This window comes from Zosterops lateralis, assembly GCF_965231275.1.
Source record: "Zosterops lateralis genome assembly, chromosome: 16".
Lineage (NCBI taxonomy): Eukaryota > Metazoa > Chordata > Aves > Passeriformes > Zosteropidae > Zosterops > Zosterops lateralis.
This window is the reverse complement of record NC_139776.1, coordinates 7053983-7077063: the sequence shown is the minus strand read 5'-3', so window position 1 is coordinate 7077063 and position 23081 is coordinate 7053983. Positions and strand designations below refer to the sequence as shown.

The 23081-nt window shown below is 54.5% G+C and overlaps 1 protein-coding gene across 4 annotated transcripts; it reads right to left on the bottom strand.

Moving 5' to 3' along the window:
- Positions 1-711: 711 nt before the first annotated feature.
- On the bottom strand, positions 712-23081 carry UCKL1 (uridine-cytidine kinase 1 like 1). Of its 4 annotated transcripts, none has more exons than XM_083873054.1 (15): positions 22841-23081; positions 15257-15450; positions 14657-14763; positions 14122-14292; positions 13793-13864; positions 12105-12294; positions 11148-11209; positions 9834-9850; positions 3606-3704; positions 3169-3262; positions 2799-2861; positions 2362-2484; positions 1933-2040; positions 1619-1775; positions 712-1067 (listed from the first exon to the last, which is right to left on the bottom strand). In XM_083873054.1, exons 1-15 carry the CDS (start codon positions 23068-23070, stop codon positions 991-993), a joined length of 1764 nt encoding a protein of 587 aa, XP_083729180.1. In that variant the 5' UTR covers positions 23071-23081; the 3' UTR covers positions 712-990. The 4 variants fall into 4 exon arrangements, with proteins under 4 accessions (XP_083729180.1, XP_083729179.1, XP_083729182.1 ...); XM_083873053.1 differs by lacking the exon at positions 9834-9850 and adding an exon at positions 6071-6090; XM_083873056.1 differs by lacking the exon at positions 22841-23081 and adding an exon at positions 19009-19126.

The following is a 23081-nucleotide window of genomic DNA, read 5'->3' as shown; positions in this document are numbered from 1 at the left end:
ACCCTGCTTTGTTCACTGTGCCCTGGTCAGATACGGGACCTGCTCTCACCATGTTTCAAGCAGCTCTGATTCAGCAAGAGCTGGGGCTGGGGTGAGCTCTGTTTCACTTTGGCTGCTGAACTCACAACAGGCACTTAGTGCTTCTTGTTGCAGCTGAGGTGTGATATGATCCGAGCTGAACTTCACAGAATCGCCTCAGTTAGATGTTAACATTGTTATCCACAAGGATCATTGAGCCCAACTCCTGACCCTGCACAGGACACCCCAACAATCCCATCATGTGCCTGAGAGTGCTGTCCAAATGCTCCTTGAGCTCTGACAGCCCTGGGACTCTGAGCTTATTTCAACCACCCTCTGGGACAACCTTTTCCTAATATCCAACCTGAAACATCCCATGTCACAGCTCCAGATGTTTCCCCAGGTCCTGTCCCTGGGCATACACAGAGATCAGTGCCTGTCCCTCCACCTCCCTCAGGAGGAAGCTGCAGACCCTGACAGTTTCTCCCCTCAGTCTCCTCCAGGCTGAGCAAACCAAGGAACTGCCTCTACTGTGGAACCAAGTTTTTGTTTGGATTGAGGGTGTGGTAGTCTTGACCTCCCAACTCACGGCATCTCCCCTCCCAGGACTGTCATCTTGAAGGGTCATGAATCCTTCTAGGGACCCATGGGAAGTGACAGAAAAAGGACATGCTCCGTTCAAGAAAACCAGAGAAAAAATTTATTATTGTCCTTTATAAAATATCTCCAATAAGTTATATAGGCAAATATTTAAATTAAAATAAATTAACTCCGCTCTATGCTGGGACACGCGACCGTCCGTAAAGTCAAACTAGGATTTATGTTTCTCTGAAAAAATATGCCTTAGATCTCCAATGTAAGATTTGAAAAAAATATCTATGCTTGGTGAGAGGAAGGAGAAATCTGCACTGGACAGAGGGGTTAAGGTGCGGTGCTGAAGCTGCCTGGTGCCAGTGGCACCTCCACATCCAGCTAAGTGCTAAGAGCATCCTCATCATCGCTCCAGTCAGGAGGAGCGTCCGTCCCGAAGTACCGATCACCAAAATTCCCTGTGGGGAGAGAGAGAGTCAGAGTGCAGCACTGTGGGAGCCTTGGGACCCATCCTCCTGCCTGTCCTCATCACAGATAAACCTGAGCAGGTTCATCTGACAGCTTGAACAGCAGGAACACTTGAGTGGCAGCAAAACTGGAGCAGCCCGTAGGCTGGTTTAACACTCGGTGGAAGGTGTTTCCTGGCACAGTAGAGGTGAGGACAGAACACAGTGAGATTATTTTGGGTGAACTTGTGGAAGGTGGCATTTTAGGGAACAAGGTGGGCACAGGGCTGCTCCAGCTGTCCCAGCCTGACTTCTCTGTCTGGGGCTGGAGGAGGCTCATGGCATGTGGATTGGCTCCTGCTGCTGACAAGGCAATGGCTGCCTCAGAGTTAGCATGGTGATCCTGACACCCACCTGACAGCAGGACCTAGGAGAGGCACTGGGGCTCTGGGTAATGTAAGGCCAGGTCTAAACTGCTGCTTACAACCAGGGCTTTATGTCCTCTCCCCACCAAAAGCACTAAAAATCCCCTCACCACAAGTCACTCCTACCAAGACACTCACCGATGCCGGGGATTATCCGAAAGAGGTCATTCACCTTCTTGTCCACAGCTGTGGTGATGATCTTCACCCGGGGGAACGCATAGGCAACCGAGTGGACACCCATCTCTGCCATGAGCAGGGAGAGCAGGAAGATCTTGTCCTCTGGGACATCATGATCCTACAGGAGACGTACAGGGAAAGCTCAGGGTGAGTTACCCCAGGGCTGACACTCTTTCCCACAGAGGAGCCAGTTCCAGGCACGTCCCCTCAGCATGGCTGTGCCTGGTGCTTTGCAGGTTGCTCCGGAGCCAACCCCCTGCCCAACCCATCCGTACCAGCAGCACCCTCACTGCCATCATGGCTGCAGCACCCGTGGAGACCGTGCAGTCCATCAGGATGACGTGGTCTTCGCTAATGTCCTTCGGCAGCCGCAGGTAGTGGAGCTGGGTGGAGGAAAGAGAGGGCAGCTCAGAGGCTGCAGGCAAATGGAGCAACTTGAGCCCTTCTCTTTGAGGAGTGAAGGATCCCTCCTATCTCCCTGCCCCTGGGACCCTGGCTGTCAGCTCAGAGCCAGCACAAACACTGGGCAGCAAACCAGCCCCTATGTGTGGACAAGCACGCTGGCAAAACCCATTTGAGCAGCTTTCAAAGCACTCAAACCCTGCTAAGACAAACTTGAAGGGCTGTCAGGAAACACCTCAGCCACACCCCCACCCTTTGTGCAGGTTAACACCAGGAGATGTCCTCAGTGCCCTGGGCTTTACCTCGGGCTCGCCGGTGTTGCAGTTGGTCTGGATGAGGATGGTGCCGATGCGGACGTCCTTGCACACCGCGCGCAGCGCCGGCTCCATGGTCTCTCCCGCTCGCAGGATGGACACCCCGGTGATCTGCAGCACACAGCCATGGTGGGTGCATGGTTTAGGAGCTGCCACCACCCCACACTGGAATCTCAGCAGCAGGGGACTTTAACGGGCAACCCAAAAGCACGTCCCTTCCAAGAGGGCTGCGCCACTTCAAGTCCACCTTCAGTGAGAGGGCACAGTGACATTGCTGATGGCAAACTTGGTCACCGACCTGCCTTTCCTGGTGGTACAGGGTGTCATACCCATGATAGCAGGCACCAAACCCAGCCTGATGGCAGCCAGGGCTTCCAGTGCACCCCCATGGGGCAGGTCTCAGTAGTGCTTTGGCTTCCACTTACCTGCTTCCCACTGTATGTCCTCCCTTCATAGTCGTGTCCCTGAGGGGTCTGGACTGTGCAACTCTACAAAAAACATGTGAGAAGAGTTACCAGGGGCTCTGATGTGGCTCTAACAGGAGCCCTGGAGTCAGCCAGCTGTGGGGGCTAGAACCTTGGACACTAAGGTTAGACAAAGAGTTGTCACCCAGGGCCATAGCAATTGCTCCATAGCCTTGGGGAGTCCTGGTGCCTTTTAATCCAAGGGTTGAAAGGACTGGTCCTTTCCCTGGTGGGGAAGGTTGGAGGAGCAGCACCAGGACTGTCCTGGCTCCCCAGCAGTTGAGGGTGAGGAATCAGAGAGGAAACCCAGCATCTACAGCCTTCAACTCACCTGGAATGGGAGCAGGGAGAGTGCGTGCTCAATCAGCAACCGCATCAACCTTTTGGAGTAGAAAATGAACTCGTCTCTGCTGGTCTCCTTGTTTCTAGAGGGGAGAGAAAGGCAACATCAGCTCTGGACCAAAATGTGTCCCAGGAGATGCTGGCAGAGGTCTGGCAGTCCCTGCCCCTTCCTGGTTCTTGTTTGCACCATCTGAGCCTAAAACTGTGGTGTCTGTTTCACAGTAAAAAGCAGAAAAATTATTGGCAAGATCACTGAGCAGTAACTGCACAGCTCCTCTATGCAGGAGCCACCACCATCTGCCCTGTCTTGTGTCTCCAAGCCATACAGACAGGCAAAAGTGAGACTGGGAAGCCCAAAGACAGGCCAGCCCATCCCAGCAGCATCTGAGCCCCATCCCACCCCAGGAGCCACAGCAGGGGTTTTACCTGATGATGGTGTGCATGCCCCTCACCTGAGGGGTGCTCTTCAGCACACTGAGGGTCTGAGGAAGGGGGTGGCACTGGTGGGCAGAGGCCAGGGCAGCCCTGAAAACCAAACACATGGTCAGAAGGTCTGGGGAAGGTTGCCTGAAGGCTGGAGAACAGCACATGGCAATAACCATCCTCCCAGATGTCATCTCACACTGCAAACACACATAGAGGCCATCCAGCTGAGCTGAGTGAGCAGCCAGCCCTGCCTGGTCCCTGCCATGGCAAAGGGACCTGCATACACAAACCAGAGTCACTGGAGTTTGGGAAACCTCGCAGCCCAAGGACCTGCCCTTCCTCCTGGGCAACTGACCCAGGTTCATAGAATGGTTTGGGTTGGAAAGGACTTTAAAGACCATCCTGTTCCAGCTCTATGCCACAGGCAGGGACCCCCTCCACTAGACCAGGTTAATGCAAGCCTCATCCAACCTGGCCTTTAACACTTCCAGGGATGGGGCAGCCACAGCTTCTCTGAAGGTGGCTGGCCCATCTTGGTTTCCACTGTTCGGGAAGAAAGTAGAAAATAAAATCAAAACCTTCTCCTATTGCAGAGTCTTATCTGTTTATGGATCTTGGACTCATGAGGTGAGGAGGGGTTGTTGTGGTTGTCTGTGACCTACAAGTGCCAAATGTCACCAGGAATTGCATAGGCAGCCAGGTTGGCAGCGCTGGCACATATCTGGAATGTGATATTTTAGAGACCACCTGGCCCATTCCAAATTGGGAACAGCTTCAAGACTTTATGGCTGGACAGGACTGGCTCTGTGTGACTCATTCCATATAACGAATAGGGCTGGGAGCTATTCTGGGATCAAGGGAACACCATTCACGGGGAAACGCACAATGGAGCCCCATTAGTCATTTCTCCCTGTGAGAGTGGCAGTAATGAGAAGAAGGTCACATCTGGCTTCCACAAGGCTGGGCAGGATGGACAAGCAACTTTGTCTGGGAGGAGGGCTGGGGTTGGAAAGCCACACGTCAGATCACACACGTGCCAGCAGCTGCATCCAGCAAAAAACACAGAGATGTCAGGGAGGCAGAGAAGAGAGCAAATGAAAGCACTGCATGATTAAGATTTCAAATCAAGCAGAAACCTGGATTAATGGCACACAGAGGCACGCAAGCAGAGAGGAAGACTGAGAAGATGGATAGGCATGGAGGAGGGCAGAGCTTGAGGCCTCCATCCACATAGCCATCTCCTGGTCTTGGCCAACCAACACCACCGAGACATTCCCAAGGCCTGTGGGTACTTAAGGGCTCCTTCTTGCTTTACCAGCTCCAGTCCTGTGTAGCAGCCAAGAGCCCCCATGCAGGGAAGCTCCAGAGAGCCAGGACAGCTGGCAGCCATGCAGAGGGCATGGATGGGCTGTGGTTCCCTCGTGGGCTTGCCTGCTTTGTGAAGACCCCATTTTGGTTTGGGACAAGCAGCCCTCAAGGCCCCGGCCCTGCTGTCAGTGAAGCGAGCTCACTCTGTTAGTTGCTGTCCCACAGGTTAGAAGCCCTTGGAGATGCTCCCACACCAGGGCTGTGCTGCTGGCAGCACCCACAGCTCTGTCCCCACAGCCCTCCCTTCCCTCCTCCTGCCAGAGCTGGCCTGGGGACAGATCCTGGGGGCACAGCCCTGCCTAATCCCCTCTCAGCCCCTAGGATGCCAACACGTGGTGGTGAGGGCATGAGCCCTGCCTTGGGCAGATGCTGGTGCTGGTATGGGGGCTGCCAGCTCACCTGCTTTATCTCTGCCCCCAACACAGAGCCACACACACACACGACCTTGGCTGGGTTTGCCCAGGTGACAAACTGCTGTTGCCTAAACCAGAGGAGCTGTTTGGGTCATCTCCCATCGCCACAGCTCACCAAGGAGCACAGGACTGAGCTTGCCATTGGCACTTTTCCCCTCCATCACTGCCGGGTCAACGTCACAGCATCCCACCATGCCAGTGGAATGGGCACCTCCCCTCCTGTCATGATGTGACCTGACTCCTGCTCCCTGCCACAGATGCCAAGGGTTTTCCAACCTCCATGAGCACTGGGAACACCTCCCCAGCATCCTGAGCTGTCAACAGACCCCCAGTAAATGCTGTCAGCATTCTGTCACCAAGTTTTCCACACCTTCCTTTGACACCCATGCAGTGTGGGGACTGGGAGGGCTGGATACCACCCTTCTTGGAAGCCACTCAGTGTTATGGGGGTCTCTCCATGGTACTTTCTGGGGAAACAGGACCCATTTTTGGGATGAAGCTTCCCTTTCAAGTATCCCCACCTCTGTCTGGCCCCCACAGCCCCAGCAAAGCGGAACCCCACGAGCTGTCTGCCCCAAGATGTCCTGGCTGGGTTAGTGAGGCAGCTCTCCCTGCACAGCCCTCGCCCACTCCCCGCCGTTAGTGTCACAACCAAAACACTGCCATAAGCATTTGTCTCCTCACATATCCCAGCGCAGCTTCCTCTGGTCACCCGGTGGGAGGGATGTTCAGGGGAGACAAGACAGGAGACACGAGAGTTTAAGAGGAGAGGGACAAACATGACATGAAACAGAGGAGAAAGCACTGTCATTAGTCAGAGGGGGGAAAATCCCCTAACTGATCAATGGCTCTTGCCTGGGCCACCACTTGCAGACCCAAAACTCCTCCCTTGGTGACCAGGTAAAGTCACCACTGCTCTCCACGGCACTGGCTCCACTCCTGGCTCCATGAGGGAAAAGAACTGTCTGCTCTCACCGTCCTGGAGCCACAGGACACTGTCCCACCTCCGTTCTAAGTAGTGCCACACTGCAACAGTGGCTCTTGGGAGAATGGAGGGACATAGAACGATCGAATGCTAGAATGGTTTGGATGAAAAGGAATCTTAAAGATCAGCTCATTCCCTCTCCCACCTTCCACTAGCCTCATCCAACCTGGTACTCAACACTTCCAGGGCTCATGCTGAGCCCTCACCCAAGGCCCCACTGCAATCTCAGAGCAAGTGTAGGCACTCAAAGCCAAAAACCTTTGTCCAACCTAAAAATCCTTCATCCAACCTGCCCTTCTCCCAGGCAAAGTGCTTGTGGGCTCATGAGGGTGTCCTCCTCCTGCATGATGATGATCTGCTCAAGCCTTGGAGAACATGGAAAGCCAAGAGCACTGGAAACATGGAGAGAAACCTGGCTCTGAACAGAAAATCACCTGCAGGGAAGACTTTCCTTTCCCTGGGCTCACCTGGACCTGCCCTGAGCTCACTATGACTGGAGAGGGAAGAGCTCAGCCCTTCCAGCAGCCATCTACCATGTCAGCCCTGCCCATTCTGGGAAGGAAGCAGGGAGTGTGATGCCTCCTGTCCCTCCCTGCCAAGACAAGACTGTGACGAAACATCCAGACAGGCAGCCATGAGCACGTCAAGAAAACGTCTTATTTTGGAAACTTATTTTTTCCCCCTGAGAACAAAGGCTTTAAAGGGGAAAAAATGGAAAGAAGAAGAAAGAGAGAGAGAGAGAGAAAGGGGTGACCATCTCCCAGGAAGGCTTCAGGGAGCATCCTTGGCTCTTTGTGGAACATGCTATCGAGCAGGAAGCAGACAAGAGACATCCAGCTACAAAGGAGACGATGCAGTCAAGGCATTTCAAACACGTACACGGCTGCCTTTCAGGGCTGACATTTCAAACAAGGGCTATTAAACTGCGCCACGGGTTGATATTTAAAGACACAATTGGCAAAGGGCACGCCAAGTGATCGGGACCTTGGGGGTGGGGAATATTGATTGGAGAGGGGAATCAGCTGGAAAGAGCGCTGCCTCCAGGAGCGAGGCTGGATGCTGAGAGCGTGGCAGGAGGGATGGAGAACAGGCTGGGCTGGGAGCACTGTGCCTCAGCATTGGCTGGCTGCTCCAGCTCCTGCTGCCAGGTTTCAGGAGGAATACCCACCTGGGAGTGCTGGTATGGAACCACATCTCCAGCATGAGCACAGTCAAACATGGGGGAAGCTGGACAAGAAATATCCTAAGAATGCTAAGGTCCAACCTGTGCTCTGAGGGAATAACTGGAAAGGCAAGCATGCTTCTCAGAGCCAGTGGTTTCAGAATGAAAACAAGCCTTGCATGTCCAAGGAAGGTACCACTTGCTTTAAGCCCCCCAGAATTCACCCATCTGAGTGGGGAATGGCACTCCCTACCTGTTCCAGCCAGTCACTTGGGCAGGAGAGGAGCCCTGGAGCACAAGGACCACAGAGATGCCTCGGACTGGGGCCATATCTGAGCACTCAGGTTTTATCCTACCAGCACAAAGCCCTCCCTGTGTCCCCACCAAGGCCAAATAGCAGTGACTTCAGAACAAGCGTGACATTTAGATGAAGCCATTCCAAACAAGAGGATGGGGAACTGTTTGCCATGAAAAGCCCGTATTTGCCAGGCACATCTCACTTGATGTGACTCTCCACCCACCCCACTCCTCTTGCAGAGAGACAGCAGGGCTGGGGGAAACCACAGCAGCAGTAAAGCACTGGGGCTCCAGCAGTGGCAACAGATCTGGGTTGTTGCAGGAATTTATTTCCAGATTTTCTGTCAAAGGCATAAATGGAAGCCTCAAACAGAACATAAAATCACCTATGGGTGTGGTGATCATGGAGGTGTTTCCAGAGGTCAGAGTTAATGTTCCAGAGTTGCTATCATAAAACTTCTAATACTTCATGGATATATTAAATACCTCATTTTTAAGTGCAGAAGAAGATCACCTGTACTGAGCAACCTTTTGATTAAGGAGGAGAAAGGAAATTTTACGTGTGTGTAAGTATCTATCTATCTATCTCTATATACACATATATATTTGCACATATATTAGTCTTCTCTCTAATGTTATTCCTGCCATTTTTAAAGCAACAGATTTCTCTTCACACTAAAGAGCACCTTCCCACCTGGACCTCCAGACACAGAGGGAAGCTTACGTGTCTGTATGGAAATGTCAGGCCCCAGGGTGTTAAACAAGCAAAGGGAAATAAAACATCCACTTGTCTAGTCTAGGAAGTAACTGGCTGAGGCAGAAATAAGTAAAGCAGAGCCTTTTTCCTGTTCATCTCAGTTATTTTAAAAGCTCATTGTATACCAAATGTAAATCTTAAGGTTACTTGAGTCGAGTATCTGCATGCAATGATGGAGATCTAAATGGAAACCCATCTTCAGTAATGCACTCCCTCTGCTCCCTATATGAACACCTGAAAGCGTAGGTGGCTTCTTAATGGAGCAAGAGAGCTGAAGTCCCATCTGGGGCCCCACGCTGAAGAGGTTAAGTAAATCAACAAATACGTGATAGCATCCACCTGCAGATACTGAGAAATTAGAAATCCTGCTGGACTTATGCAGCAGCATTTTCTCAGTCCTCCAGAAATAGTTCTGCATCCTCCAGATCCTGTGGGCAAGTTGGTACCTCTGGCCACGTGTGAAGCTGCTACACACCTTTGGGTGCCACCAGGCAGATCCCTGCGTGCAGTCAGGGGTCCAGGGCTCCCACCACCCTCAGGATCATAGACTGGTTTGGGCTGTGAGGGACCTTAAAGATCATCTTAATTCCAACCCTCTGTCATGGGCAGGGACACCTTCCCCTATTCCAGGTTGCTCCAAGTCCCATCCAACCTGGCCTTGAACACCTCCAGGGATGGGACAGCCACAGCTCCTCTGGGCAACCTGTGCCAGGGCCTCTCCACCCTCACAGGGACAGATTTATTCCCATTACCCAATCTAAATTTCTCCTCCTTTAGTTTAAAACTGTTCCCTCTTGTCCTATCACTATCTCCCCGTTTAAAAAGTCACTGTCCACCCCTTTTTCAAGATGCTTTGACTAATCTAATAATTGATGTTTAATGATCTTTAATCATCAGGGATGGAGAGCGGCTCTGAAAATAATTCATTTTAGAGGATGAAAAGAAATAAAAGAGAATCTCAGGATGCAAAACCTCCCCTTCTGCAGAGACTGGGGATCCCCAGGTACAAACCTGGCCCTGTCCCAGCTTCAGGGGTCTGTGCTCAAGCTGGCAGTACCTTCCTGGGGAGCAACCCTGTCCCTGCCATCCCGAAGCCAAAAGCAAGGTGGCCTTTTGTCACCATGGAGGTGACAGGGCCGTGTACTATGCCAGCTGCTGGTCCTGCCGTGGGTCGGGGTGAGGCCAAGCAGTGCCTGGCATTGGAAATGCCTCAGCTGCACAGACAGGACAGAGTGAGGGCTCTTACCTGACACTGAGTTCACGCTGCGGCAGCAACACAAAGACACAACGCAACCGGTATTAAGCATTGTCAACACCAGGGTCGTTTCAAGATAAAAAAAAAGGAAAAATAGGAGTATTTTCCTGAATTCACATGCAGCCTTTTGCCCTTCTTCCCCTCCCCAGGTCAATGAAAGCCCTCCCCAAGCCAACCCCTTGCCTGGCTCACAGCGGCACCCTGGTGGTGCTGGGTTTGCTGTGATATTCCCTGGCTGGATCCCAGGAGCTGGGGGAAACAGCCATTCCCCTTTCCTGGACTCTGCCTCAGGGCTGGGTGCCCTTCTCAGCCTGGCACTAACAGAGATGCCAGGGCTTTGATCCTTCCTCCTGTGACCAAGGGTTTAGAAACCACCTTCCCAACCAGAGTTTAGTGCTGGGAATTCAGGCAGCCAGGTACTCCAGGAGGAGGAATCTGCCAAGACACCTTTGCCAAGAGCAGTCCCTCCTGAGCAGGCATGGGAAGCTGGATGTCAAGGCATGCCAGCTCCCATCCCAGGGCTAAGCAGCTCCTGCCACCTGGGAGCTCCAAAAGGGACTTGAAAGAATCAAGCCCTTTACTTTCCAGTGCATCTATCTCCAGGTCACACTCCCTGCACTCCCCAGGACATCACTCTGAGCATTTCCAAGACTGAAACATCACCAAAGCTGCAACGGTTGGGTGGGAGGAGACTGTGCTGCTCAGGGACAGCAACACAAAATGCCATCAATTCATTGCAGGGTCCCAAACCACTGGTCAGGACTGGCTCAGAACAAACAGAAGAAGACTTAAAGCCAGTGGTGGGGAAGTGATGGAGTATGTGCCTGGATCAGGGCTCAAACATAACAAGACTTTGAGTTTTGAAACCCAGGAGCTGCACACAGCACAGAAGTGGAAAAGAAGGCTCCTGACTGGAAAGACTGTGCAGCAGTGTCTGCATGGGAGGGAAGAGGAGAAGCCCAAGAGCAGTGAAGGGTTTGGGACAATGCTGGCCCTGGGAGGGCAGGGGGACACATCCCTCAGATCATAGGAGAGTGGCTGGTTTGTTCCCTCATGACTTGCTGTCCCAGGGAGGGAAGGAAGCTGCTGCTGGACCACAGCTGGCAGAGGTGCCAGGACCAACCAGAGCAGAGGGAGAAGGCAGTTTCCTTCACTGGACTGAGGGAGAGGGCTGGGAGGAGTTCACAGGAACTCCCACACCTGGAGCACAGGAGAAGCCAGGCCATTCCCACCTGGACACCCAGAGCACACCTCCCTGCCAGGCTGTGAAGCCCCCTCACCACCCAAGGACTGGGCAGCTCTTACCTCTTCCAGCTGGCTGTGCACGTGCTGAACAATCAGGTCAATGGCCACAGTGTTTCCACTCCCTGGAGGGACCCAAAAGCAAAAGAATCACAGAATCAGAATTGTAAAGGTTGGAAAAACCCTCTAAGATCATTGAGTCCAACTATTAAATCAGCACTGTCAAGCCCACCACTAAACCACGTCCCCAGGTGCAACATCCACACACTTTTTTAATCTCTCCAGGGATGGTGATTCCACCACTGCCCTGGGAAGCCTATGCCAGGGCTTGACAGCCCTTTTGGTGAAGAAATTTTCCCTGACATTCAATCTGAACCTCTCCTGGTGCAACTTGAAGCCATTTCCTCTTGTCCTGCTACTTTATACCAGGAAAGAAGAGTCACCCTGGTCAGGATCACAGGGTTTTTTTGCATGTTTCTTCCTTAAACTCCCCACTATATTCAAAACCACACTGCTTCCCCAAACAGCTCTTTCCCTGCAAAGCAGGAGACATTCCTGCTTTTATTAAATCTTTATTCAATGATCTGTTACCGGATATCTCTAAGTCACCTCCAGCTCTTAAATCACTGTGCTGCAGGAGCTGGTAGGGCAGGAGACTGTCTGAGGAAAAAAACACAGACTTTTCCCATGCTTTTGGGCAGTGTTTGGAGACCTTCAGCTGGAAGGACCTTTGCTTTAGCATGGGACAACCACTCTGTGTCCTTGCCAGCCAGAGAGAGCTCCAGGGACTCTGAGGCTACAAAAGGCATGCCAAGGGCAACACACAGGACTGCCATAACATGGCTCCCTCCACACCTGTCTGCTTGGCACCAGTCCCCATGTGGCTTCTACTGCTCTGTCTAAGATTAGGGTTACACTTAAGGTGAGGGTTCAGAAGACCACAAAGCCCAGAGCTGAGGGCAGAGGGTCGGGGTCTCTGAAGGGTCTCAGGGGTGTCAGAGGACAGCCCTGGGCAGGTACCTCGGGGGACAACGATATCTGCCAGCCTCATGGTGGGCTGGATGTACTGGTCAAAGGCAGGCTTGACAAACTTGTTGTACTGCTTGATGACCCCCTCGATGTCCCGGCCGCGCTCGCTGATGTCCCGGCGCAGGCGGCGCACCAAGCGGATGTCCGAGTCTGTGTCCACGAATATCTTCAGATCCAAGAGCTGGAAAGGACAGGGAGGGGACAAATCCCACCTGGTCAGGTGTGGGACTCAACCCACCTTCTCCTGCTGCCCCAAGTGGGGCTGAGCCCAGCCCAGCACCCGTTTAACAGGGCCTGGCTCTGCTCTGCTCCAGCCTGTGCAGAGCTTTCCCCTGGAACGTGGCTGGTGCTGCTGTGAGCCCCTTGATACCACCGTGTCCCCTGAGACCTGTCCTGCTCCAGACTCTGTCCCAGCTGCTAACCAGCTCCAACACTTTGACTGGATATTATTTAAGAGCGAGGAGGAGACAAGAGGAGTTACTGTCCATGACACACACCAAGCACTGGCTTCTTAATCAAAGAATCCTTGGATGGTTTGAATTGGAAGGGACTTTAAAGATCATCTTATTCCAAGAGTCTCCCACAGGCAGGGAATTAATGCTGGAAAGGAGCCCAGCACAGCAGGGCAGCTCATGGCTCTGTCCTTAATTGCAAGAGGCAGGAGTGGGGATGCCGAGTGGAGCCTCCGGAGGGATTCACCCGGCTGTCCACTGGAGGTCATCCTTGCTCCAGAAAAGTGCAACCCAAGTGCTCGCTTGGCAGGGGAGGAAACTTTTTAGACAGAACTTGGCTGAGTCTATGTATGGCTCACTGCCTGCTGCAGCATTTGTCAGGGCTGCAAAGATCCTCCGAGGGACGGAGACAGGCTGAGAGAGCTGGGTTTGCTCAGCCTAGAGAAGAGAAGATTCTGGGGGAACCTTAGAGCCCCTTTCAGTATCCAAAGAAGGTCCAAGAGACCTGAAGAGGGACTTTGGACAAGGGCCTGGAGTAACTGAGCAAGGGGGTGTGGCTTCACAACGCCAGAGGGAAGGGTTAGATGGAACATTGAGAGGAAATTTGTCCCTGTGAGGGTAGTGAGGCCCTGGCACAGGGTACCCAGAGAAGATGTGGTTGCCCCAGCCCTGGAAGTGTTCCAGGCCAGGTTGGATGGGGCTTGGAGCAACCTGGTTTTGTGAAAGGTGTCCCTGCCCATGGCAGGGCATGGAACAAGATGAGCTTTAGGGTCCCTTCCAATCTAAACCATCCTGTGATTCTGTGATATATCCAAATAATCCCTAAGAGAGCCTGACGTGCTGGATCATTCCATACTGGGAACACCAGGCTCTGTGCAGAAGTTCAGCAGACTTTGCCTCTGGCTGTGCAAGCTGCAGCATGCAGTGTGGAGGTGGGCTATTTCTAGCTGTGTTTATGCACCAGCACTGCCAGGAACCAGGTCACCACTCAGCTCCTGTTTCCTGGGCACAAATGGCTGAGATCGAGGTATTTGCTGAAACACTTGACCTCTGCCAGGGGCTCTTCCCTGGCTGCTGAGAGTCAAAGCCTATTTCTCCTACTCAGGGAAGTGCTGCAGCATCTGGTGTAACCTGGAAGAAGAGAAGGTCACCTCCCTGCTGCAGGACCTCAGGAGAGAGCATCCTCCCACCATCTCACTCTGGAACTACCTCAAAACCCTTCCTCACCTTCAGGAGCTCCTTGTCTGCAAATGCCATGATGCCTTCGAAGATAATCACATTGGCGCCATACAGGGTTTTCTGTGGAGTCAGCATGGATGTGGTTAGGGACAGAACATCTGCTCAGAGGTGCCCTGTCCCAGGAAATCTCTCTGGGTTGTGACTGTGACAGCTCACCCAAAAAATGCACCCCGAGGCAGGCACAGAGGAGAGGGTGACTGCCCCAATCAGACTGCCAAGGCCAGGGGCTGGAGGGGTCCAGTTTGCTCCCCCTCTGTCCTGCCTTGGCCATGCCCCACCTTGTCCCACCCCCCTCAGTGTCCCATGGTGTCCCATACCCATTCCTTCTTCCGGCTGTGGGTGGTGAAGTCGTAGATGGGGATCTTGACACTCTTGCCTTGCTTCAGCTTCTTCAGGGTGGCGATGATGAGGTCAAAGTCAAAGGCGTCGGGGTGGTCAAAGTTGAAGTCGTTGCTGGCTGCCTGCTCCTGCTGCTGCTTGGTCAGCACCTGCCACAGAGCAGAGCTTAGGGCACATGGCTGGGCAGTTCCCTCCCCACTGCTGTGCCCAGTGACCTCTTCCCTGCCCCACAAGAGCCACTGGAAGGGAAAACCACATGGCTGTCCCTAAATCTACAACATGTTCCCTTACCAGGGGTTACCACACAATCCCAGGTTGGTATGAGTTGGAAGGGACCTTAAAACTCATCTTATTTCAATCCTGTGCCATAAACAGGGACACCTTTCACTAGAACATGTTGCTCTAAGCCCTGTCCAACCTGGCCTTGAACACTTCAGGAATGGGGCAATCACAGCTTCTCTGAGCAATGGCAAATTGAGAAGTTTGGCCAGGCCAACAGGGGTGCAGCCTCACCTTGTAGAAGGAGTCCATGGACAGCAGAACCACCCATGGGACATCAAGAGCTTCAATGATCATGGTGGCCACCGTGGTCTTCCCAGAGGCACTGCCTCCTCCCAGGCCTGCCAGGGAAAAGGTGATGAAGCCACTAACCCCAGGCACAGCCCTTCCCACCACAGGCTGGAGCCCACCCAGGTCCTGAGCTGTTGCAGTAAGCTAGAGAAGCCTCCAAAGAGGGAAGTCACAGGCACTCCAAGAGATTATCCTGGAAAATGTCAAATGGCATGTACTGGAACTGCCAGCAACATGCCCAGCAAAAGCTGGGAAATCCATTGTTAGATGGTTATATAACACGGGGAGCACTGGCATGGGAACCAGTCCAGACTGAATCCCTAGGAACTCGTGACAGCCCAGGCAACAGGAGCTGAGGCAACAAGAAGCAGAGTGTGGTCTCCTACAACCCATCACCCCTCCTGCACACTCAGTCAATGCAGGACTAACCACAGGGACTCCTTCTGCTCCTGTCCAGGCTGGGAGCCAACCTCGAATTTCCAAGACTCCCCACCAAGATCTCCTGGAGAGCCATGGGGCACCAATGCTGCAGAGGTGACCCACCTATGACAAAGGCCTCCTTGGACTGTGTGCCATGCTCGTTGTACCAGGGAGGGCGGCCTGCTGTGTAGATGGTCCTTTTGCTGGTGCGCAGCAGCGGGGGCTCCGACTTGCACTGGCTGGTGGTCCGCTTGCGGGGGGGCTTGGTGGAGCCCACGGTGGGGTACAGCCTGTCCAGGGACTCAGCACTGCTGTTACTGGGTGGGGAGAGGAAGGGGCACAATTACTGCTGCTGGGGAGGGACACACGTGCCTGGTGTGTGCACAGAGCAGGGTCATGGGGGATCCTGTGTTTGTACAGGTGAGGGATGCACTGGAAGGGTGGGACAGGCAAGCACAGCCCAACTGCAGCACTGCCAGCACCCACATCTCTGTGACCCATGGCCACAGACAACACTGAGAAATTCTCACATAGAAGTAATCTGAAGCTGGAAGAGGCGCCATGCAAACATCTGTCCCTAAAGTCCTGCTGTCTGAGGAATGTCTGTGTGAAATAAATCCCCCAGTGAGCTCTCAAAGCATTGAGGGGTGTGTTACAGGGAGCAACAACCCTGGTGTGCCTCCCTTGGGGATAGCAGTCAAATACGGGCTACAGTGCAATCATCCTTATCCCTCCATTCCCAATCTCTTTCCTCTCCCCACTTTGAGTGTTCCACTCATACGCAAGACCAAACTTTTGTCCTGAAGCCCTCAGAGACAAGCCTGCAAGCTGGGCAGAGCCATCAGCCCTGCCTTGGGAGCTGACAGAGCTCTGAGCTCACCCAAAGCCCTGGAGCTGCTGAACACTCTCCCTTCTCTTCCCTGCTGGAGAGGGAGAGGAACAAGGCACCCTCCAGAGCCCTTTCCAGCTTGGCAGGAGGACAGCTGTATCTGGGAGGTGATAAGTGGCCTCTGGCCAGGAGATAAGTTGCAGCCGCTGCCTGGCCAGCTAAGGAACAGGGAGGATTATTTATACCAGTGCCTGCCCCTCCCTGCTCCTGTTCTGCTGCCCCAGAGGGATGTCTGCTCCCTGGGAGAAAGTGCAAAGGGTTCTCCCTGCTCATGCTGCTTTTCTCCCCAGCCATGACTGGGCTGGAAGGGAAACCAAGAGATCTGGGCACCACTGGCTCCAAGCTGTCACTGTTTGGTACAGCCTGGCCGAGCCAGCAGGGCCTTGCTGCTGCTCTGTTATGGCTTGCTCTTGAAAGGGCTTAAACTGCAGGGCTTTACAGATTTTGGGTTGATTTTAAGCTGTTTTGGTATGAAGATTAATTCCCTTCCCTCCCCCAGCCCTTTTTAGAACAATTTTAGATAAAGATCAAAATTTCAGAAGGGCCATCTGTGTGTGAAATGACCCGGCAACTCCCACTCCTGCATGGCAAACAAACCCCCTGGGCACGACAGGATCCCTCTGGCAAAGCCCCTGGGCATGGCAGGATGCCCACAGCTCACCATCCCTACCCCTGGCACTGGAACATCCCTGTGGAGCAGGCAAGGAGACCGGGATTTGCCTGGCTTTGCTGAACTCCTGCTAACAAAAGACAGGCTGCAGCTCCTGCCCCTGTGACAGGACCTCTCCTAGTGATGTCCACCCTAAGCTGTACACTCATGGAGCTCTCCACAAGAGCTCAGGACACCAACACCCCATCCCTTGCCAGAGCCAGTTCCAAGCACTGCCAGGCTCGGGCTCAACCAGGAGCCCAAAACACCCCAACTGTGAGTCTTAAAAAGCAACCTCAGGAGATGACATCCATTGAGAAACCTTCTGGGGTGTCTTCCTGTGAAAAAATGGCTCCTTGCATGAGAAGAGGCAAACCCAGGAGGGATGTTTGGGTCTCCTCTCCCTCTGGCAATGCTGCAGCAGCCGCTACCCACCAGTGCTACTCCCAGAGCGGGGCTGACAGCAGCCGGTGGTGCTGGGGCATAAACAACGTCACTTTGGCTCGATAAAAGCAGAGGTGACATAAACAGAGTTGTTTACCACAGAAGAAAGTGGATCCTTTCATCCACATCCCAGCCCCTCTCCTGGGAGCGCGGGTACTCCGGAGCCGTGGTGCCGGCGCGGTGCCACGGGCTGCTCGGCTGCCTTTCCTCCGGGACTGCACGTCAGTCTCCATGAGACAGACGAGCCTGTCTCAATGCTCTGCTCCTTGGGGTCACACAGCACAAAGCTCTGCTGTGCCAGCCTGCAGATCCTGACCCAGGCCCAGTCCCAACGTGACTCTGAGTTGGAGTGACTCTGTTTTTTGGAGCTGGAGCAAGGCTGAGCTCTGCTCCCACTGCCTCCAACCAGCATCCCAGATCTCGGCATGGAGGAAGAGGCTTGGACTCCAACAGCTCCACCAGTGCCCAGAATCACAGCCACAGCCCCACCCCATTTTCCCAAGTGCCATGTCTCCACTCTGCTCTCCAGGGCGCCTGCAGCACACCCAGGCTGTTGGGACAAAGGGGACACTGCTGCAGGATGCAGGGACCCTGGGAGAGGAGTGGAGCCATCCTCCCCCTGCACACTCTGAGACGCAGCACCTCAATCCCATCCCAAGAGTTGGTGTTCTGCCTTATCTCATCCAAATAATTCTGGACTTTTACCAAAATTCTACACATTTTTATCAGTATCATCTAAACCTGTACCTCTACTCCTCATCTACGCCTGTATCCTCTACAGGCAGATGATACTCTACACCTATCAAATCCACAATTCCCATGATTTATTTGGGAGAAGCATTGCTGTAGGGCTGCAGGGCTGTCCAGGAGTTCTCCAAAGGTCATGCCTTTTCTCCTAATGTTACACTTCAAGATTTGTAGATGTTTTCCACGGCTGCCTTTGCCAGGAAGGGGCTCTTCTTGCTCCAAAGGGTTGTTTGATCTCAGCCATCTCCACTGGCCATTCCTCCCTACTCCTTTTCAGAAATTCCCTGCAGAAGTGCTGAAGCCCCCAGCTCTGTTTAGAGCTGGACTCAATGCCATTGCTCTGCCCAGAGGAGGGTCCTTGTCCCACATGGACCCTCCCCAGCAGAGCAATCCCCTGGGGTGCCAAAGCCACACAAACAGGAAAGCCCACCTGGGCTTGGCAACCCCTCTCCTGCCGAGCTTTCCTGGAGGGCTTGGCTGCCACCAGCTCTCCAGGCTGTCCCCAGCTTTTGGGGATGCTTTGCCTTCCCTGTGGCTACTGCATCCTTGCTGGAGTGTCCCAGAGGAAGCCTGGGGGGGGTCCTGCTCCTGAGAAAGGCTCTCCAGCTCTGCTGTTGTGCCAGCACAAAAGAAGGAAGGATTTTGCTCTTGCTTAGTCCAAGCATGGATTTACTGAGGTGCAAGGGACATCCCTCTCCTTCCCCACTGTGCTCCCATGGCCATCCTTGTGCCCTGTGCTCTGGCTCTCTGCATCCTGCTGCCTTCAGAGACCTCTGACCACCCTGGGTCCATGCTGGGCTGGGAGGGCAAAGGCAGCAGGTCCCAAAAGCACTCACAGCAGCAAGGAAAGATGGCACAGCCTCAAACCTGAACTTGGCAGCAGACAGGAGAGCATGTCCTGGGCTCTGCACCCCGTAAACAACCCACTGACTGAGCTCCCAGCCCTATGGATCCCCCAACAGCCCCCCACAGCCTGTCGAGGTGCCCGGCTGGCTGCAGCTATGTCCCATGGGAAGCCAATCTTTTCAGACAGCAATTGGGGCTGAGGGACAACACAGAAGCTACTGAGAGGTCACTCCAGCAAACAAACAGAGGAAAAACAGCGGAAAAACAGCAAATCCCACCCAAAAACGAAGCAAAACTCACCTGCCATCTGGCCCAAGGGCCCAGCAGCCGGAGATGCGAACACTGGAGAAGGATGGGGGGCTGCTCATCTCCCCCTGCCACCGATCCAGGGGTGATCCTGGGCTGAGGGTGTCACCCCCTGTCCCTGTCCACACTTCAGCTCCTGTCCCACAACCTCTGGCACTACGAGGGTGAGGGAGGGGCTATGCCAGCAGGGCTCCCAGGGTGATTCTTGGGGCACGGAGCCATGCATGGAGTGTCCCCCTGGAATGGGCACTGAGGCGTCCCAAGAGGCCGGGGTGAGGCAGAGCCCCAGCAGATCCCGGGGGCTGGAAGATGGAGGCAGGAGAAGGGAGCAGAGCAGGGGCGGTGTCTGTGCCGGGGAGCTGCGAGGCGGTCAGCAGCATAAGAGGATAGCTTAACCTCCAGATTACGTTCATTACCTGATATTAATAGCACTGGCTTGATTAAAGAAAAAGAGGGGGGTTGGGGGTGAGGTGACACCTCCCCTCACCGCCCCCAGCACAGGCAATAAACACCGGCCCCAGTGCCTCTGCTCCCGGGACTGGGGGTGCTCGGCTGTCCTGGACATGTGGGCTCAGCAGGGAGGGCACCTGGAAAGTGACATCCACATCCACCGGCACTGGTGAGTTCCCAGGGACTTCTTGACACTGCTGGGGAGGGGGCTGCAGGGGGCAGGAGGGGATGACCCCAGGGCAGGGGGTACCCAGCCAGCACCCCTCATACAGCTGGTGGAGCAGCTGGGGCTCGGGGCCAGGGGCTGCTTTTTGGTCCAGGTGTCACACACCTCTCCCTTCATTCCCATTGGTGGGGGAACTGCTTGAGGATCCCCCCTGGTCACTCAGCTTCCCCAAGAGCTGCCCCCTCACCGTCCCCTCCGCCCTGGAGTAAACAAGTGGGTGAAACTCAACACCCCAGGGCTGCGGGTGGCTAAGAATAACATCCTGCTGGCTGCTGTGCCCGGCCATCAGCTCCCTCAGCACCCCCTGCCAGCTGCCCTTGCCCCCCCGGGGCCAGCTGGCTCCTCTTCCAGCATCAGCCTCTCCAGGGAGGGCAGGGAGCCTGGGCATCCTGCAGGAAGCCTGGGGAGCCAGACAGCTGCTGAAGGGCAGGACATGTGGCAAGGGTGGGAGATGGTGGGCACCAGAACAGGGGGGTCCAGGCCAGCCCTGGAGCAAGAGACTGGGGCAGCCCTCAGCCCACAGCCTCTGGCTGCCAAGGGAGAAAGGAGGTGGTGCAGGACACACCAGAGGGCAGCCAGGCTCTGCTGGGGACACGGAGCATCCTGACAATGTCCCATGGCCACCAAGTGAGACCCCAGCCCACCCTACCATGGTGAGACAGGAGCTTGACCTCTGCACACCCACTGCCGAGGGGTTCCAGGGAGGGTGCACCCTCCTGCTTAGTACCAACACCTGGAGATGGGGCCAGAAATGGAAAAAGACCCCTTTCCTCCTCCTTCTCGAGCCATCAAGGTTATTCCAGAGGCAGGGGAAACACACTGCCTCCCAGAGTTGGCAAGAAACACCCCCTGCTCCTGCTCACCAGTGGGACCTGCAGAGCATCATCTCGAAAGAGAGAAACTTGATGGGAACCAGAGATGAGGGGCTGGTTCTGAGGCAGGGGACAGGGACAAGAGGGTTTTGGGGTAACCTGAACCCAGCATGAGCTGCAGCTGCTGCCCCGATATCAGGGAAGCGAGCGATGATCAAAGGAACTTTTCCATCCCTGATCTCCGCCCGGACTCCCCTCTCACTGTAAAAGCTCCCTCAGAAGTTTAAAAATAAAATTTTGTTCCGGAGCAACTTCTGTTCCTTCTCATTAAAGCAGCAAAAAAGCAAAGGGATGCGGGACATGGGGCGAGGAGCCCTCGCCCAGGGATATTGTTCCTTATCGCACGCTCCTGCTGCCACTTTTCCTGCCTTTGTTAAATGTCCAGGCAACAGGAGCAAGTCTCCCAGCATCCCACCCGACATTCCCACTGGGCTCCCAGGTGGGACACACTGGCTCCAAAGGCCAGCTGTGACTGAGCCTTCCTGCTGGCACGAATCTCCTCTGCTTCCCAAACCCCTTCCTCAGTTTCTGAGCTCTTGCACAAGTTGAAGTTCCTGAGTTTTGGACTTTTTTCTTCCAGGTGGTTTTTAAGCAAATCCCTCCTCTAATGACAGACTTAAAGTATGAAGAAAGAGGAAGGCAGGCACAAAGGACTTCTGCTCCTCCTGGCGCTGGAAGCTGCTGGGTGGGTTTCCCCTGGGATTTAAGGATGGAAGCTGGACTGCATCTGGATTTTCCTCATTAGGTCACAAGTACTGTCACTGGATTGGTGTAAGAGCTGCAGACACACCAAGCCCCCAGTGGAATGATGCCTGTTCCCAGGAGAGGGTCCTGCTCCCAGATCCCATCCTGTGAGCAGCACCCAGAGGAGATCAAACCTGCTTACTCCATCGCTGGACTTTCTTGGGCTGGATCCATGTGTGCTGGCTCTTGGCAGGGCCTTCCCTGTCCAAGAAACCATCCCAAGGGATGGAGGAACACAGCCAAGGAATGGAGGAACATGGCCAAGGGATCAAGGAACCCTGGGATGGATGTACCTGCTTGAGGAATGAAGGAACCTGCCTGAGGGATGGAGGAGCCCAGACACAGGATGAATGAGCCTGCCCAAGGGACAGAGGAACCCACACAGGAGATGGAGGGACCTGGCTGCCATCCCACTGTCACATGTCACCCCCATGCCCATCCTGGAACCCAGAGAACGTCACTCCTGGTTTACCCAGCCTTGTACCAAGCTCTGTCCTGGCCAGAGCCACCTGGAGATGGATGGTTCATCTCAGCAGCTCCACGCACAGGCGCTCCCTTCCAGCTCTATTATGGTCTCTGCTCCCTCGCCACAAAAGAACAAACATTTCCCTCTGCAAAGCCAATTATCTGTTGCTATTTATACTGAGTGGGAGCCACGGTGGAAGGGGCTCTGTTACACAACCCAGTTACTCATCCCTCACTCAACTGGCACAACTCAGGGAGACTCCTTCCTCCCATCCTCATCCTCATTCTCTCCCCTATCCACTGCTGACAGGAAGGGCACAGGCAGCTGCCAGCAATGGGTTTAGCTGCTGGAACATGCAGGATGGGCACATGAGGGATGGGAACAGGCAGGATGCTTTGGGACTGACTCCAGGGTTGGTCAGTCGGCACTGTGGGGTGTTGGTACCCTACAACCAGGGGATGCAGGGATGCTCCATCCCTATAAGCTTTGCCACATCCCCAGATCACCAGTGATGCTCCAAATGCAATTCCTAGACATCTGATGTTTGGGAACAGTCAGTCCCCTGAGGATTGCACAGGAAAAGGGGGTGGAAGATAGAGGGGAAACATGAGTGTGTGTGTGGGGGGGGCTGGGGGCAATCACCATGTATGGGGTTTTTTGGTGGAAAAGTTTAGGTGGTCCCACTCTTCATCTTGATGGACTGGGTGCATGTGCGAGCAAGCTTGGACATTGGGAGGCTGTGTTTTATCTGCTGCGATACCAAGGGCAAAACCCATAAAATAAGGTAAACAAGCGAAAAGGTAACAACATGAAAGGGAAAGAAAAGGGACTAAAATAAACAAGGGATCGAGCGGGGGTGGGAAGAAATGGTTGGTGGGGAAAGCGAAGGGATGTCACGGAGCGATGGGCTCGGGGAGGCCCCACTCGCGGAAGTGGCATCGGGGGGGACGCGACCGGCACCGCAACCCCCGGAGGCGGCGGGAAACGGGAACGGGCGGCCCCGGGACACCGCAGTGCCCGTCCCGGCCCGGAGGGATTAACCTGGGGAAAAGAACGCGGGGGTCTTACCTGTCGTGCTGCTCTCCCGGAGCCCCCTCGGGCACCGGGGCCGCGGCCATGGTGCTGCGGGGAGCGGCGGGAGCGGGCGCGGAGCGGCGGGGGCGGCGCTGCCGCGGGGAGCCCCGGGACTTGTAGTGCGGGACGGGCCGGGAGCGGGAACCGGAGCCCGAGGGTTTGGGGGGATCGGATGGCTGCTCTGGGGGGCAGATGGGTGATGGGGCACACAGGGGTGCTGTCATGGGTAAGAGCT